This window comes from Callithrix jacchus, chromosome 7 (assembly GCF_049354715.1).
Source record: "Callithrix jacchus isolate 240 chromosome 7, calJac240_pri, whole genome shotgun sequence".
In the NCBI taxonomy this organism is placed as follows: domain Eukaryota; kingdom Metazoa; phylum Chordata; class Mammalia; order Primates; family Cebidae; genus Callithrix; species Callithrix jacchus.
Genome location: NC_133508.1, coordinates 19,355,528 through 19,373,272, shown reverse-complemented (window position 1 = coordinate 19,373,272; position 17,745 = coordinate 19,355,528). Strand labels below are relative to the sequence as shown.

At 38.7% G+C, this 17,745-nt stretch overlaps 2 protein-coding genes across 13 annotated transcripts in view; one reads left to right on the top strand and one right to left on the bottom strand.

Annotated features, from left to right (window-relative positions):
• The window catches only part of NSUN6 (NOP2/Sun RNA methyltransferase 6), a 59,229-nt gene extending 50,196 nt beyond the window's left edge, over positions 1-9,033 (top strand). For all 3 annotated transcript variants that reach the window (XM_035306893.3, XM_017974089.4, XM_054258499.2), the window contains 2 exons: positions 1,232-1,347; positions 6,590-9,033. The gene's annotated coding sequence lies outside the window, so the exon portion shown is untranslated. The remainder of the gene's footprint in view (positions 1-1,231; positions 1,348-6,589) is intronic.
• CACNB2 (calcium voltage-gated channel auxiliary subunit beta 2) overlaps positions 283-17,745 on the bottom strand; it is a 402,304-nt gene continuing 384,841 nt past the window's right edge. For all 10 annotated transcript variants that reach the window (XM_002750080.7, XM_002750077.7, XM_009000003.5 and 7 more), the window contains 4 exons: positions 8,559-8,710; positions 7,001-7,096; positions 4,918-5,103; positions 283-4,098 (listed from right to left, as the gene is read on the bottom strand). In XM_002750080.7, coding sequence (XP_002750126.3) covers positions 3,604-4,098; positions 4,918-5,103; positions 7,001-7,096; positions 8,559-8,710 — 929 coding nt within the window. In that variant the 3' untranslated portion in view covers positions 283-3,603. The remainder of the gene's footprint in view (positions 4,099-4,917; positions 5,104-7,000; positions 7,097-8,558; positions 8,711-17,745) is intronic.

Sequence of the window (17,745 nt, the reverse complement as noted above, 5' to 3'; positions counted from 1 at the left end):
TTGAAAGAAGCAAAGTACACATAGTTAAAAGTACAACGTAGCAGAAATTGATCCAGAACCCATCAGGGACCCAGATTATTCTACTACAGCTCAGATTTTTAACAAGTCTTTTATCCACCTTGAGCTTTTTTTAAAAGTCAGACATCATAGGAAGATTACTCAAAGAACATAAAGTGTTTAGCATTGCCCTTAAGAAAGATGCCCCCGCAGGTGGGAAGTGAATATTTAATATAGTCTCAACTACATCAGTCATTCCTAAGATGGCAATTAATACTACTAATAAACAGTGCAGAAGCCAGCTCTTTATTTGTTTTATATGAATTACTTTAAACCAGGTTTGTTAGACAGTTCAGTGTAGCTGACAGTGAATGTTGCTTTAACAGGAATGCATAGCAGACCATGTTAAAAATGTGGCATTGTCCCAAAATACAACATGACTAAGACATCCTACATTTAGCAGCACCTTTTTGTAACAGTAACTTAAATGAGCAGTGGAGAAAGAGCATAGGAAAGACTGAAATGGGTATGATCAAAACAAAGAAATGAACTATTAAATACATTTCCAGCATTTCCTAGGTTGACTACAAAAATCATGGTTCTATAACTGAGTAGGTTAAGATTAAGCTTTTGTTGTGTGAAGAGATTATAATTTTACATTCCACAGGTCAGTAAATATCCCAGTGCCCTTGGGATCATTTTTTCATTTACAAATTTACTACACAGTTGACACATATGCCCACTAAACAGTTTTCACGTATAGATGCTGTTATGTCAAATCTTTCAAGCTAGTTTTTTGAGAAATTTCTGATTTGCACTAATACGTTCCACAGTAAAGTGCAAGCTAAGAATCCAGGTACAAAATAAAAAAGATGGCAACTCTCACCATTACTCTTTGAAGGGATTAGTGATAGCAAGTATCATAAATACCAGCTGTGTTTAAGAATTTATTCCGAAATCATTAACTGGGATGAAATAGCAAGAAAGGATTGAACTAGTAATTGTGAATGTCTTACCATGACAAAAGTTTTATCAAATATTTTATAAAAGCAATTTTAATTAGAATATGGTCTCCTACCAATGTAAGAATTGTCAAGTTTATTAAGACTGTTTCTATATTCAATAAATAAATTCATGTAAACAGTATAGAGCTAATTAACAAATTGAGGGAAATTAATTATATGTAAGCTGATAAAACATTATATATGTAACTAATTTTTATTTTCTTTTTCAGATACCAGGTTGTCAGCAGCCTGGAGTGCAGTGGTGCAATCACGGCTCACTGCAGCCTCCACCTCCTGGGCTCAAGGGATCCTCCTGCCTCAGCCTTCGAAGTAGCTGAGTCTACAGGTACACTCTACCACCCCAGCTTAATCATTTTTAATACTGAATTTTCTTGGGGGTAAGGGAAATAAGGAGTTAAATGTAAAACGGTTTTACTTGTAAAAATCTAGGCATATTTGGCAAGAACTTGGAGTAATCAAGGAAGCAAAACAAAGATTATTTTATAACTATTATTTTGTTAAATAGTTGGTTTCTGTTTTGAGGTGGAGTCTCATTCTGTCTCCCAGGCTGGAGTACAGTGGCATGATCTTGGCTCACTGCAGCCTCTGCCTCCTGGGTTCAAGCGATTCTCCTGCCTTAGCCTCCTGTGTAGCTGGGATTATAGGTGTGCACCCTACCACACCCTGCTAATTTATGGTATTTTTAGTAGAGATGGGGTTTCATCACATTGGCCAGGCTGGTCTTGAACTCCTGACCTCAGGTGATCCACCGGTCTCAGCCTCCCACAGTGTGGGATTACAGGTATGGTCCACCACACCTGGCCGATTATTTTGTTACATAAGGTCATGTGCAGATCTGAAGTTAGATAATTTTAGACAGGCATTTTCCAGGGACAAATTTCAAGTGCCAGCTACTTGCACTCCTAATACTGTCTTATCCAGTTATAATTGGACAAAACAGACACTTGAGACACAGAAAAGGTCTTAGCCTTAAATATGATGACATTTTAAGCGTCTTAGAGCAGTGTAATTGAGGCATGGAGATAAGGCCTTCAGGATTCCCTTTCAGAGTAGATGTCTTATGTAGGATAATACTAACATTCTATTCACTTTAAGTCACCCCATTTTTGCCCTGATTACTTCTGAAGAACAGAAACTTTGGTTATAAGAAGCACTTCTGGGTTCTGACAGACGGTGAACCTGCTGAGTTGGTGGTGGGGAGGAGTGAGAGGTAACTGGGAGATAAACAACAGCAATGGTAGGCAAGGTTAGAAAATGAAGTGGGAGAAGTTATAAAAATTTATTTTCCCACGAAATAATTCCACAAGCTGTGTAAACGTTTCTTACTCAAACAAATACTCTAACACACACAGATTATATATTTCCAGTGAAACACTCACAGTAAAATTGCCTGTATTTTTACTCTCTAGGAGCAAAAACAAGGAGGCAGCAGATGAATGCTTTCCTAGTTACCTTTGGCAGCAAGCTTACTCACATTCCCTGACTGCTCAATGGGTTATTAAAGCAACATATATAGCACAATTAAATACAGAGCCAGGTGGACAGAATGCTCGATATCAGTCTCTAGTTTCTCCGCTAGTCTTCAGCATTCCAATTTATCTCAGCCATTCCGTCACTTGTGCACACTCTTACATATGGACACACACACGTGCATATAGCGAGTTCCGGCTCATAGACTCCAGTGCAGTGACTAGAACAGACACTAGCTACAAAGAATGTGTCACAATCAGTGTGAACTGTAGGGAGGACAACCACCTCTGGAGTTTTGTGTTTACCATAATTTATGGTGAAAATTACAAACTTTCAAGAATGGTATGACATTCAGAATTCAAACCTTTTCAAGTCACACATATTTACAGTATGTACAGACTTTCTACTAGAATGAGGATAGGTGAGTAGACAATGTTATTACAAATTTCCTGAATGTGGCATTTCTAGTCCCTGTAATTCATAAAGCAAATCTGCTGACTTGGCATTAAGACTCTAAAATAGTGTGATCAAACTGATATATATATATATATATTATATGTAAGAAGGTGTTTGCAGAAATAACATTTACAAACTGTCTATACAGTACACAGTACTAGTACATAGAAAATAGATTCTAACTTTATGATCCCCTTTGTGTAAGGCAAGACTGAATCTGTTCCCAAATTTAGTCAGCCAGAGGTACAAGCAAGAAACAGTGGTCCATGAATGAAAATGCAAATCAGGTGCCTGCGTATTAAAAATCTGGATAAACGAGAAATTCCACTTTTTATCTGTGCTGATTCTGGCTTGTTGGATACATCAACTAGATTTCTTTGAACACTAACATCACCTGGGTGGCAACAGATTTTGTTCAAGTGGCAGCTACCCAAAACAGTTTTTGAAGAGTCCAGTATACAACTGGAGAACTGCAGCCATACCAGGCCAATTTATGTAGCACTTACAAAAGAAAAAAAAAATGTGTCTTAATACTCTATTCATGCTATTGCTATTCAAGCAACAGCAATACAAAATATTACAAGACAGATCACATATGATTGCAATGTAGACCCCAAACACTTAAAAAACACACACACACACAAAAGGGCAAAAGTCATTGGCGGATGTAAACATCCCTGTTCCACTCCCCAGCCTCATTCCGTTTTCTGGATATCACTTCTCCATCCTTTTCACAGTAGCGATCCTTGGATTTATGACGGCTGCGCTGTTTGTTGCACTCGTTGTGGTCCTGCTCTCGATCCACGTCCCGGCAACGGTGCCGAGACTCCCTGTGTCTGTGGTCAGTGCTCCCATGGGTCTCATCTCTGTGGTTATGCTCACGGTGTGAGGCATAGTGGTCCACGTGGTCATGGGAATAATCTTCCTTTGGCTCCACGTAGGCTGAGTCTCGACTCTCCTGGGTTTCTGAGTCAAATGTCTCTTGCCTGGAGAGGCCGCGATTTGTCCCACTGCGATGGTTGTGGTGTGGGGCTGAGGAGGAAGAACGGTGCTGGGATTTCTTGACCGGTTCCATGCTAGGTTCTTCTTCAGCTTGGGAAGCAGAACGGATAGGAGCGGAGCGATCAGTCCTTTGATCACCTTGAGAACCCTGGCAGCCAAAGGAGCACACTGGATATTAACCAAGGTCAGTGGGTACAGAACATGTCACAAAGCAGCTACGTTCAGGCAGAGTCCTTTTTAAGCATCTGAAAAGCTGAAATGAAGTCTAACCTAGCCTAATCCCTTTGGTAACATTTAGCATTTATAAGCCTTATACTATATAAAATTGGACTTTGTAAGTGCCTAGAACAGTGCTCACGATAATCTTCTTCTTTTAAAAAGAAGCAGGGAACGTGTTCTTCTTTTATATGTTCTCCTGTGGTTCAAATACAGATATGCAGGTCCCTGATATTTTTCTATACAGGGGCATAAACTACCTCTGCTTGACTGTATGTCAAGAATATTAAAAATGGCAAATGCTTATAAGATACAATATGGAACAGGTACTGCTCTTGACCCTTCGCATATAATAACTCATTAACACAACAGCCTTTTGAGATTAGTAATTCCAGCAGCGTCATGGATGGGTTGCCATTATTATTCCTGAGGCAAGAACACTTAAGAAACTTGCCTGAGGTTATCCACCCCAGAACTGGTAAGAGGTGGAGCCAGGATTTGAATCTAGGTAATCCACTTCCACAGTTTATGCTGCTGTTTAGAAAGTTTCTGTAGTCTGTGTATGTTCCCAGTATATATAGTCTGGTGCGCTCTTCTTACAGGTACACAGCTCATGCTGGACTTGCTTAGAGTTAATACACTGGAACAAGCCCCAAGCAGGCTACTGGGCTTGGATCCTAGCGGTGTCACCATAGACAACCTTGTTTTCTATGAAGACTGTATGAATAGAATACATAAAAACTCCCCTTACCTGTGAATTAGAGGCTAGGGTAGGGCTAAGAGGCAGACTTGAAGTGGCTAATGTACGGCTAAGGAGAGGGTTGGGGAGGCTGCTGCTGGGAGGATGGGTGGCCTTCCAGTAGGCCTCCAGATAGTCGGCAAGGTGCTCACAGGCATCCTCAAGCTGGTTCTCATCCAAGATCACATCGAACAACTCCTGCAGAGGCAGACATTCCAGACCACATTGACACCAACCCAGTTTTCACCCCCTTCCCACCTCCATAAGAAAACTGAGGGCTCATGAGCTGCACCCCTTTGCACTTGCTCCTACTGTCTCCTTTTTATTTAGTCAGCAAGTGGCTGGCTACCTTAAATCATTGTTTAGGGCACTGAATGAATGCTTAATAATGGCCAGAATGGTAACAGTTGTTAAGGACATTTGTCTATCCTCAATGAAAAAAGACATGGATACTATGATAGAAAAGAGATGTGTATATATTTGAGCAGAATAGGAAGAAGCCTATTCTTCACGTCAAAATCATGAAATCTTTGAGATGGCGTCTCACTTTGTTGCCCAGGCTGGAGTGTAGTGGCCTGATCTCAGCTCAAGCAATTTTTATGTGTCAGCCTCTAGAGTAGCTAGGGTTACAGTGCCTCCCACCATGCCCAGCTAATTTTTTTATTTTTAGTAGAGCTGGGGTTTTGCCATTTTGGCTAAGCTGGTGTCGAACTCCTGGCCTCAAGTGATTTGCCCGCCTCAGCCTCCCAGTGCTGGGATTACAGGTATGAGCCACTATGCCCAGCCCAAGATTATGAGATCTGAATTTAGAAATTAATAAGGTAAGATTAGGATGTGAAATTGGGCAGAAGCAGCTGAAACCATTAATAATCTGACATTGTCCAAACTTCAGATTAGTTCACTAGAGAAAAAAAGATGTCACTTTTCAAAAGATGTTTTAAAATTCATCATAAATTTTAACATATTAAGCAATCAAATATTTATAGCCTCTGAAATAGCTGCGCTTACAAAGTGGGGGTGGCCCAGCACAGTGGCTCATGCCTGTAATCCCATAAGCCACTGAGATGGGCAGATCACTTGAGGTCAGGAGTTTGAGACCGGCCTGGGCAACATGGCGAAACCCTGTCTCTGCTAAAAATACAAAACTTAATGGGACGTGGTGGCATGCGCCTGTAGTCCCAGCTACTTGGAGGACCAAGGTGGGAGGATTGCTTGAGCCCGGTAGGCAGAGGTTGCAGCAGTGAGCTGAGAGGCTGCCACTGCACTCCAGCCTAAGCAACAGAGCAAGACCCTACCTCCAAAAGTAAACCTAGGAAAGCTCTATAGCCTCAAGGCATTGTATGTAAAGCATAGGCCGTAAGAAACAATCTAGGTAACTCATTGCTTAGAAATTGATTAAATGTCTCAAATAGTTATTAAGAGCAGATACCTTGCTCCCTATGATCAAAAATGAATAATATACCAACTTTATATAGACTCATCATACAAGCCAAATTTTTGGAACCATGATCTTATGTTAGGTATTAACAAAGTGAAGTTACTACAGGATGTACTGTAGCTTTTTGTAAGCTAGGATCATCATTTGGATTATTTGTGCTCAAAACATATGGTCATGGAATGAGGGAGGAGCGTTTCCTTTGGAATGAATACCACTTTAAGTGATGAGGATTCTTTTCTCTGACAGGTGTTTGACTGACTGTTTATTAAAAATACAATGCCAATCTGGCCAGGCATGGTGGCTCATGCCTGTAATCCTTGGAAGGCCAAGACAGGAGGACGGCTTCAGCCCAGGAGTTCTAGACCAGCCTGGGCAACATAGCAAGACCCCATCTCTACAGGAAAAAAAAAGTTATCCGACCATGGGGGCATGCACCTACAGTTTCAGCTACTTGGAAGACTGAAGCCAAACAGTCACTTGAGCCCAGAAGTTCAGGGCTACAGTGAGCTATGATCTGTACTCCCAACATGGGCAACAGAGCAAGACCCTGCCTCAAAAAAAAAAAAGCCAGGTCTGATCTCAGTAACTGGATTACGCTGTATGTAGAGATAACTTACTGGAGGACACTGGATTACGCTGTATATAGGGATAACTTACTGGAGGACACTGAGCCAGTTTATCAGCTGCAACCATCTGGACGTTGAGGTGTTTAGCTTGAGATTTCCCTCGAGATTTTATTAACCTTTGTAAAACCTGTAAAAGATGAGGAGTTTTTAACAGAGTAGTAAGTACACTGAGGTAAACTACAAGGTACATTACTGACTCCTTTCTCTGGGGCCTTTGTATACACACCCAAGGGGCTTGTAATAGATTGAGCTATAAGAGTATCTGCAAAATTAACATAAATCACCTTTGCAAGCTTTAAGCACTCACATTTTTTCTAAGCTAGCAGATCTCAAATGTTTAACCTCTTTAAATTAGCTAAAATGGAAAACTATTAATTTATTTTTTATAAAAATAACTTCATTTTTGACAAATCTAATGGCTGGCTTCATAGAAGACAATTGAAGTCTCCCAAGCGTCTACAGTCAACCTGCTGCAATGTTTTGCTTTGGTTGAAATATGTGAAGAAAGTCCAACGTCCTACAGATTTTTAATTGAGAAAAGGAGAAACAATTTAGTAGCCTTTTCAGATAGTCATCTTTGATACCACACCAAACTCAACAAATGGTAGTTCCTTATTATTCACTGATCATACACACAGTAATGGTTCACTGACTTCAGATCTTCCAAATGTCGACGTATTTCATTACACAGTACTGAAACACTGTATTATCCTTGATCTCATCAGAGAAATAATTACTGGGAAGCTTCCAAGTTCTCAGAGGTACATACAAGTTTTCTGAAATTCTGATTGTTGTCAGAAAGCTTGAGTTTTACAATTGTCAACACGTGCTGTTCTCCTTGAAGTGACAGGTTTGCTTTGTCCAAGAAAAATCGGCTATACCCAAGTCTGAAAAAGCATAGCCTGTCAGTTGTTGTTTGAGATAAAAATTCTATGAAAAACATGGCTAGTTTAGTTCATAACTCAGTCACACCAGTGCTTCTCCTTCTGACATTCATTGGTATGCAACAAGAGCTTTGTGTATACTTTATTACGTTGAATATTAAAAGTCAAGATTCAATAAAAGTAATAAGCTTTTATTGTATGTGAAGAAAGTAATACTTCATCAGGACATTCTTAAGAGAAAATGGCTCTTTCCTCCGTGAACTGTGAAAGCATGGTGGTGATGACTACAGTAACTGCTGGTGCTTTGATGCCACCGTCTTGATTCATGCTCAAACGCCAGCAGTTTTACCCACCACTGCTTTTGCATGAGCCAAGCGTATGTCATAACAGTGAACATGGCAAAGAATGTATTAGTGGTATCATGGAGGTAGTTTTGACTAAATGGACAGTCTAAAAGTGGCTCAAGACCCTCCAGGGATCCATGGACCACACTTTGAGAATGGCCGTTCTAAGCCATGAAACTAATCATGCCTTGTTTATATCAATTTAGAAATTCTTGACTCCCATGTCTCTTCAGATTCTGTATACGTGATAAAGGCTATCACAATAGCCTTATTATCACAATAGCCTTATTATAGACAGCAGAACATAAAATACGTTTTAGTGAAGTTCGATTATAGAGCAAACAGTAGCAATCCTACTTACCTTAGGAGAAGAAATCTTTACATATACAATAATAGGGGCCAAGGAGGTTTTACTGAGTTGAGCTGGATGATTAATCGTATCTGCATCAAGGACCACTAATTGCAATGTTCTTGCAAGTTCAAAAATCCTTTCAATTTCACTCTGAACTTCCGCTGTAAAAGGTGAAACAGTTTAAAGTGCAGTATTTTTAAGATAAAGTAAAATGGTATCTTTCTTCAACAGAAAGGTAAGTCAGCCGTTATGTTAATGCTTATAGGGAATAGAATTGATAAAAAATGACAACAGTAATTTATCCTTTTGGAAAGGGCTCTTTTTCCACACATCATTAGGATTTAAGGAATTTTTCTCTCAGCTACAGAATTTACTTTTAGTATAATACTTGGATTATGGAAATTCTTAGCTTTCTCTGCTGACATTCTTTGTGCTTCCACTCCATAAAATTTCATAAAACTGTTGTAAAGTAAGAACCATGAAATATCTTCGTGTGTTCATTGCAGATTACCTTGCCCTAGCAACCATTACAGGTTTTCCTTTCGGTGCATGGGCTGAACCGTGTTTACATGTCACCTGTATGCTGTCTAGCTGTTTATTAACAGGCTGAAATACAACATAAAACAAGACACATGATTGGCACCAGTAAAAACTTATCCAGAAACACACCACATATTTTCCAACCAAAGGAATACCCCTTTAATAGTCATGTTGTAAAAGGGCAGTTTTCAGAGGCAGCACTACAGAAATCTAAAGTATAAACTTTATAGAAACTTATCACCAAACATTTAAAATTCTACTTGAACTCCAAGAAAATTACATTCAGTTCATCTACTGCTCCATGATCTCCAAAGAGTCAAAAACAGGCCTGACAGAATTTTCTGCAATGAGGGAAATATTCTCTATATGTAGTCCAGTGTGGCAGCAGCTAATCACTTGTGGCTACTAAGCTAGTGTGAACAGGCAACTCCATTTTTAAAATTTAATAATTTAAATAGCCAGAAGCTACTATTACTAGGCAGCATGCATGATATATAGTTTGCGGTTCCCACCGCAGTCATGGAGATTGAATTCCATGAGACTTTTATGCCAGCAAATGTGGACTTACAATTACCTTTTTATACCTCTTAGGTAGTTAGGTCCATGCCACAAGCTTCCTGGAGATAATTTTAAGTAGTACATTATTCAAGAAGAGGTGAGTCCCTGATCACTATTGTGATCTCTGCCTCACAATATGTTACGACTTGAGTCCTTTTGTTTACCTGGATATCTGTAAAATCAGGGCCCAAACTACATGACATACTAGCTTTAAAATAATGTTGGGCCACTGAGCCCACTCAAGTTCCAACCTAAATTAATATTTATTGCAAGCATTAAGAAATCAGATCACAAAGATTTTCATCTTTGCTTCACCTGTTAATAAGTGTTTACACAATCACATCATCTCACACTTTCAGTGTAACTCCTTGCATTTAAAGGTTTGAGCACTTACAGTTTAATATGTGGCTTTTTTTTTTTTCTTGAGACAGTCTCGCTCTGTTTCCCGGGCTGGCATGCGGCTGTGCGGTCTTGGCTCCCTGCAACCTCCTCTGCCTCTCTGGTTCAACTGATTCTCTCACCTCAGCCTCCCATGTAGCTGGGATTACAGGCATGGGATTACGAGGCCCAGCTAATTTTTTGTATTTTTAGTAGTAAAAGGGTTCCACTATGCTGGCCAGGCTGGTCTCGAACTCCTGACCTCAAGTGATCTATCCACCTCAGCCTTCCAAAGTGCTGGGATTATAGGCATGAGCCACTGCACCTGGCCGTAATATATGCTCACTGTATAAAATCTGGATAACATTTTAAAAATTACATGCACAGATATTATTTCTATTATATCAATATATTAACATAGCTTTTAATATATAGACATATATAAAGATCTTTCTGGTAGTCTTATATACATATCATGCTCAGAATTTACTCAAAGAAATGTCAAAAACTTCCCTGATGTTCATTTCTGAAACTGAAAGTCAATTTGATTCTTTCTAGTTGTCCTAGCTAATGAAAGAATGCAGCTCAGCATCTTGAAGATGGGGCAAGCTCTCTTCCTCTCGCTACATCCCACTGAATTAAACTGAAAAATGAATAACACCTTTCTATGCTTTATACCTCTAATATCTATAAATAACTCAGGAGCAATCATTGTTTCCTCTAAGATAAAGAACAGAAACTACAACATTAATCATTAGAGAAATGCAAATCAAACCATAATGAGATACCATCTCCTACCAGTTAGAATGGCTATTATTAAAAAATCAAAAAAGAACATGCTGGTGAGGTTGTGGAGAAAGAGGAATGCTTATACACTGTTGATGGGAATGTAAATTAGTTCAACCATTGTGGAAGACAGTGTAGCAATCCCTGAAAGGCATAAAGCCAGGATTACCATTTGACCCAGCATTCCTACTACTGGCTATATACCCACGTGACTATAAATCATTCTATTATAAAGATACCTGCATGTATGTATTTTCATTACAGCACTATTCACAATAGCAAAGGGGTAGAATCAAGATAAAGAAAATGTGGTACATATACACTATGGAATACTGTGCAGTCATAAAAAAGAACAAGATCATATCCTTTGCAGGGACATGGAAAGAGCTGGAGGCCATTATCCATAGCAAACTAACAAAGGAAGAACAGAAGACCAAATACCACATGTTCTCACTTGTAAGTGGGAGCTAAATGATGAGAACACATGGACACACAGAAGGGAACAACACACTGGGGCCTATCAGAGGGTGGGAGAAGGAAGAGAATCAGGAAAAATAACTGATGGGTACTAGTCTTAGTACCTGGGTGATAATGAACTTAAGTTAGAAACGACAAGGAGGTTTCTGTAATCAAACAATACTGTAATCACAGAGAGTAGATGGTTACTTTCATTGCGACTAGTGTTGAGGGACACCTAAGTGGTCAGTTAGCAATTTATAAGACCTGGAGGTAGCTCTAGTATGAGTTATTTAATGCCATACGTGTAATTCCAACACCATTTTCATAATTACCAGACACAAAACTCTTAATTTTGACCAATGTGCCTTATCTTACAAAAAGAATCTGTAAAGCCTTCTCTAACCACCTTTTTCCCCAGGCTCAGTAAATTCTGTTTCTGTGTTCCCAGTGCCATACATCAAAGTGGCTTACGGGCAGAAATGAAGTGTCATCGCATCATTGAGCTGTATGGTCACTGGGTAACATACTGAACCTCTTAGAACCTAAGTATTCTTATCTGTATTACGGAAACGAGGACTAAATGAATCAACACGCAACACTTCCATTACAGTAATTACAGTACTTGGCCTACAGTAAGTACAGACAGTCCATGACTCAAATGGTTTCTCTTAACGATTTTTCAACTTTACAGGTATGAAAGCAATATATATACAGTAGGAACTGAACTTTGAGTGCCATACAACCATTGTTTTTCAGTTAGTATTCAATACATAAGATACTCTACACTTTATTATAAAATGGGCTTCGTGTTAGATAACTTTGCCCAACTGCAGGCTACTGTAAGTGTTCTGAGCATCTTTAAGGTAGGCTAGGCTAAGTTATGTTTGGTAGGTTAGGTGTATTAAATGCATTTCAGCTGATGATATTTTCAACTTAACAATGAGTTTACTGAGACATTACCCCATCATAAGTTGAGAAGCATCTGTACGTAATAAATGTCAAGTATGACTTTGTACCTACCTCTGTTGATACTTATCTCTATCTCTTTCCGTGATGTAATTAAAAATTTTTCCAATAGGCAGTGAAATGACTGAAAGCTTGATATAATATGAAATTATTTCTAGTTCTCCTCAGCACAGCGCTTGATATATAGTTGGCACTCAAAAAATGCCAACTATATATCAATGAATGAGTCAAGAGTTTTTTTTTTTTAAATAAACAATGGCAAAAACTACTGTTATAGAAAAGAGTCATTTAAACATGTCTTCAAAACAAATACATGTTACAACCAAATTTATATAGCAGTGAAGTACTCCCTTTGAATGGAGACACTTCGTTAGTTGGGCCATCATAGAAATTTAGTATAACAAAAATTGTGCTAATTTTTCAAGATCAGCACAGCTACCCTGATAATGGATGGCTCAAAAGAAAGGAGAAAATTACAGTCAAAAGATCAACTAGTTCATAAAATCAACAGTCATTGCAAGGCTAATTATAAAATCTGCTCTCATCAGCCCTTTATTCTCCATAAACTGCTTGCTTGCTTCCTGAGGAAAGGTAGATGTTTAAGTAAATGCAATCAAATTCACTGCAAATGGCATCACTCAGGGAAAAACAATCTTGTACTGAGTCAGAACACCTGGTTTTCAGTATTTCAGACCTTAGCAGGTGCCTTACTACACAGCCTTTCACATGTGGTTTTCGGATTTTTTACCATTTGGTGATTGGCTTGAACTAGAAACTGGCAAATATCTGTATCACTGTATACTTTCTACTAATTTAAGTAATACTTTTATTTTAAGAGCATAATAGTGTTCATTTGCATTCTCCAAGTTTGAAAAGTAGAAATAATGCTACTATAAATATTTTAAATATGATTCTTCACCAATATTACAACTGAGGAAAACGGCAGGACTTTTATGAACCTATATGAAGCCATCCACACGTGCAAAGAAGTTTTGTACCACCCCCAAAATGTGAGTAAAGCTTCAAATTCTCCAGGGTTTTTCCCTCCCATACAATAATACATTAGCATAGTGAACTCCAGAGACAACATTCTACACTTTCTTTACATAACTAATGTTTTCTAAAAACTTTTAATGCATAAAAGCACATTTTTATCTATCACATTATACCTTCAGTGTGCTTCGTCCTTCCTCTTTTGGTGCAATGCACCCCAAATATGTTCCTCCCAAAATCACATGTTGAAATCTAATCTCCATCGTGATAATATTAAGGGGGGGGGCCTTTGGGAAGTGATTAAGTCATGTGGGCAGAGCCCTTACCAATGGGATTAGTAAGCTTAGAAAAGAAACCCAAAGGAACATGCTTGCCTCTTCCAGCATGTGAGGATGCAGGAACATGGCTCTCTCTCTGAATCAGAAAGCAAGCTGTCATCAGACACCAAATCTGCTGGCTCCTTGATCTTGCACTTCCCAGCCTCCAGAACTCTGAGCAATATGTTTCTGTTGTTTGTAAGTTACCTAAAGTATTTTGTTAAAGCAGCCCAAACAGACTAAAACATTTGGTAAAAAAAAAAAAAAAAACAAAAAAACCCAAAACTTTTAATTAATCTCATCCATTAAATTTGAGGTAAATTTTTCAAATACACTTTTTCCTAAATTTATATAAGAGAAATGGTGGTTTTAACATAAACACCCCCTGTTCACCCCTACCCACCCTTGGGCTAACTAAACTTCCAACTAATAAGTAATGCTTAAAATAATCATTCTTAGTGGTCTTTCTGTACCCAAACTCCAGTTGTTTACCTTTCCTCCAACTCACTTTCCAGCTGCTCAGGAATACTAAACATAATCACTGATGTAATGTCAGTTAGATCTCTGAAGTGTCAATACTTTTTTTTGAGATGGAGTCTTGCTCTTTCGCCAGGCTGGATGGAGTGCAGTGGTGCGATCTTGGCTCACTGCAACCTCCGCCTCCCACATTCAAGCTATTCCCCTGCCTCAGCCTCCCGAGTAGCTGGGACTACAGATGTGCACCACCATGCCCACCTAGGTTTTTTTTTTTTTGTATTTTAGTAGAGACAGGGTTTCACCATGTTGGCCAGGATGGTCTTGATCTCCTGACCTTGTGATCCACTCGCCTAAAATATGCAGCTATTTTGCAGACAGAAAAATATGACACAGAAATGCATTTAAAGGACAAGAAAACTGACTTCAATAAAAGCAAGGATTTTAGTGTTGATACTGTAATAACATTTTATCCTCTTCTGGGGCAACATACTAGCAATAATACCTCTTTCCTTAAAACTTTAAAATATTCTTAATGTCTGTAAAAATACAAAAATACAACTTAAAAGTGTACAACAAGAGAAAATAACTTATTTGCCCTGGAGTATAGTGATACAGATATTTGCCGTTTCTAGTTCAAGCCCATCACCATATGGTAAAAAATCCTACAATCACCAGATGTGAAAGGCTATGTAGTCAGGCACCTGCTAAGGTATAAAATACCAGAAACCAGGTGTTCTGACTCCGTTCAAGATTGTTTTTCCTTGAGTGGTGTCATCTGCAATGATATATAACAAATGCTGAATCCAAAACCAGTTTCTGAGATTGCATAAACATAGGTCATAAACCCCAGAGTGGTAGGGGAAGGTGGAAGGCAGAGTCAAGGTGGGACTGCCCATTTATCCCCTAAGTGTTTTACCAAGTGTCTAGTATATGCCAGTCACTGTGGTAGGCAGTGAGGAGACTGATGAAGCAAAGGATTCAATCTCAAAACTCAGAGAGTACAGACAAGAAGGCACTCACTCAAATAAATGTAAAATGCTAAGTTTTAAGTTACACCAAGAGTCACAGATGCTGTCACACGAGAGAGAAGTATAATTTGAGAAGAGGGAACAGAAGATGCAAAGCCTCCAAGGCACTCAGAAGGCACTCAATGAAAGACAGTGCTATGGGCTAAAGTATACCCCCACTTCCAAAACTCGTGTTGAGTCCCAACCCCTCTAGTGCTTCAGAAGGTAACTCTACTTGGAGATAGGCCCTTTTAAGAGGTAATTATGTTAACGGTGGTCATATGGGTAGACTTTCTGTGACTCTACAGTTGAAAATGCAGCGGTTGGGAGTGCTGACTCCCTGCACAGTTAAAAATCCACCTACTACCTTTAATTCCCCAAGAAGTTAGCTATTAATAGCCTACTGTTGACTGGAAGCATTACCAGTAACACAGTCAATTGACATATACATGTACATTATGTATATTTTGTCATTTTACCTAGAGGTTTATCAATTTTATGTATCTGTTCCAAGAACCTGCTTTTGGTTTCCTTGATTTTTCTGTATTACTTTTTTGTTTTCAATTTGACTTCTACTCATATCTGTATCATGTCCCTTTTTGCGGTTGCTCTGGGTTTATTCTGTTCTTCTAGTTTCTTAGGATTTGACTTCTGACCTAGAAACTTTCTTGGTTTCTAAATAACATTTAATGCTGTAAACATCCCACTAAGTACTGGTTTAACTGTGTCAGATTTTGACATATTATTTCATTTTTGTTTAGTTCAGTATATTTTCTGATTTCTCTTGAGATCTCTTTGGCTCATGGATTATTTGCGAGTGTATTACTCAATTCTAAGTATTTTGAAATCATCTTATTATCTGTTATTGATTTCTAGTTTAATTCCATTAGAATCAGAGAACATACTTTGTATAATTTCAATTCTGTTTAAGATTTGATAACCTAGGATATACTGTATTTTTAATGTTTCATGTGAACTTAAAAGGAATGCGTATTTTTCATTCCTTAAATGATGTTCTGTAAGTATCAATTAAATGGAAGTGGTTGATGTTGTCCAGTTCTTCTACAGTCTTGCTTTTTTGGGGGGAAAGGAGTGTTGAAGTCTCCACCTGTAACTGCAGCTTTGTCCTTTCACTTCTGCTAGAGTTTGACTCTGGTATTTTAATGATCCACTGTCAGGTGTATATACATTTAGTATTGTCCATCTTGTTTATGATTTAATTTTTATCATTATCATTATATAATGTCACTCTTTATCCTTGGTAATTTCTGCTCCGGAGTCTATATCTTATAGTAATATAACCAGTTCTTCTTCTTTCTTCTTTTTTGACAGAGTCTCATTCTGTCACCCAGGCTGGAGTGCAATGGTGCGATCTTGATTCACTGCAACCTCCACCTCCCGAGTTCAAGTGATTCTCCTGCCTCAGCCTCCAGTGTAGCTGGGATTAGAGGCACATACCACCATGCTTGGCTAAGTTTTGTATTTTTAGTAGAGATGGGGTTTTACCATGTTGTCCAGGCTGCTCTTGAACTTCTGACCTCAGGTGATCCACCCACCTCGGCATCCCAAAGTTCTGGGATTACAGGTATGAGCCACTGCTCTTGGCCACATTTACTATTTCTGTTGCTCATTACTGATCTTCCAGGCTTCCTTCTGGTATCATTTCATTTCTTTCTAGAGGATTCCCTTTAGTAATTCTTATAGAGCTGTTCTACTGGCAGTATGAATTCTGTTAGTATTTAATCATCTGAGAACGTCTTTATTTTACCTTCATTCCTGAAGGATATTTTCACTGAATAGGTAACTGCGTTGAGAGCACTTTGAAAATACTGATCCATTTCCTCCTGTTCACTATGATTTCTGAGAAATCCAACCATCATTTTCATTTCTTCCCTACAACACATAATTTGTAGGGAAGAAATGAAAATGATGGTTGGATTTATTTTGACATCTGACCTGGAAACTTTCTTGGTTTCTAAATAACATTTAATGCTGTAAATATCCACTAAGTACTGGTTTAAAACTATGAAAACCAGAAAAAGAAACTTAAAAGCAACTGGACAAATTATTTTTCTCTGGTTGCTTTTAAGTTTCTTTTTCTGGTTTTCATAGTTGGACTGTGATATGACTGGACATGGATTTCTTTGAGTTCATCCTGTTTGAGGTTGCTCAGCTTCTTGAATCTGTAGGTTCATGTCTGTCTGCCAAACTTGTGAAGCTTTTGGCCATTATTTTTTCAAGCATATGTTCAGCCCCACACACTTTGTTCATTTTCTGGTATTTCAGTGGTACTGATGCTAGACCTTTTAGTATTATCCCACAGGTCCCTGACTCTCCTTTTCGAAATGCTGGGATTAAAAAAATGCTGGGATTAAAGGTGTGAGCCACTATATGCAGCCACATTCTTCTTCTTTAGAAACTATTAGAAAGTTTTTACATACTGTGTTTCCTAGGAGTCCAGATGACACAGTTGGCTGGTCTGAGTCACAATCCATTCTCTGGGCTGTGTCCCGTGTCCCCATGGCCATCTTTCTTGTAGTCCAGGTATCTGTCCCTCCATAGAGCACTAAATCAAGGATGGAAATGCCCTGTCTGGAAAGTCACTGGGTTTTGCCAGCCTTGATTGTGCTAGACCTCTGGCATTTGGACTGCTGAAACACACTCTCTAATGACTGATTCTTCTCTCCTACAGTTTTACTGTGCCTCTGACAGCTA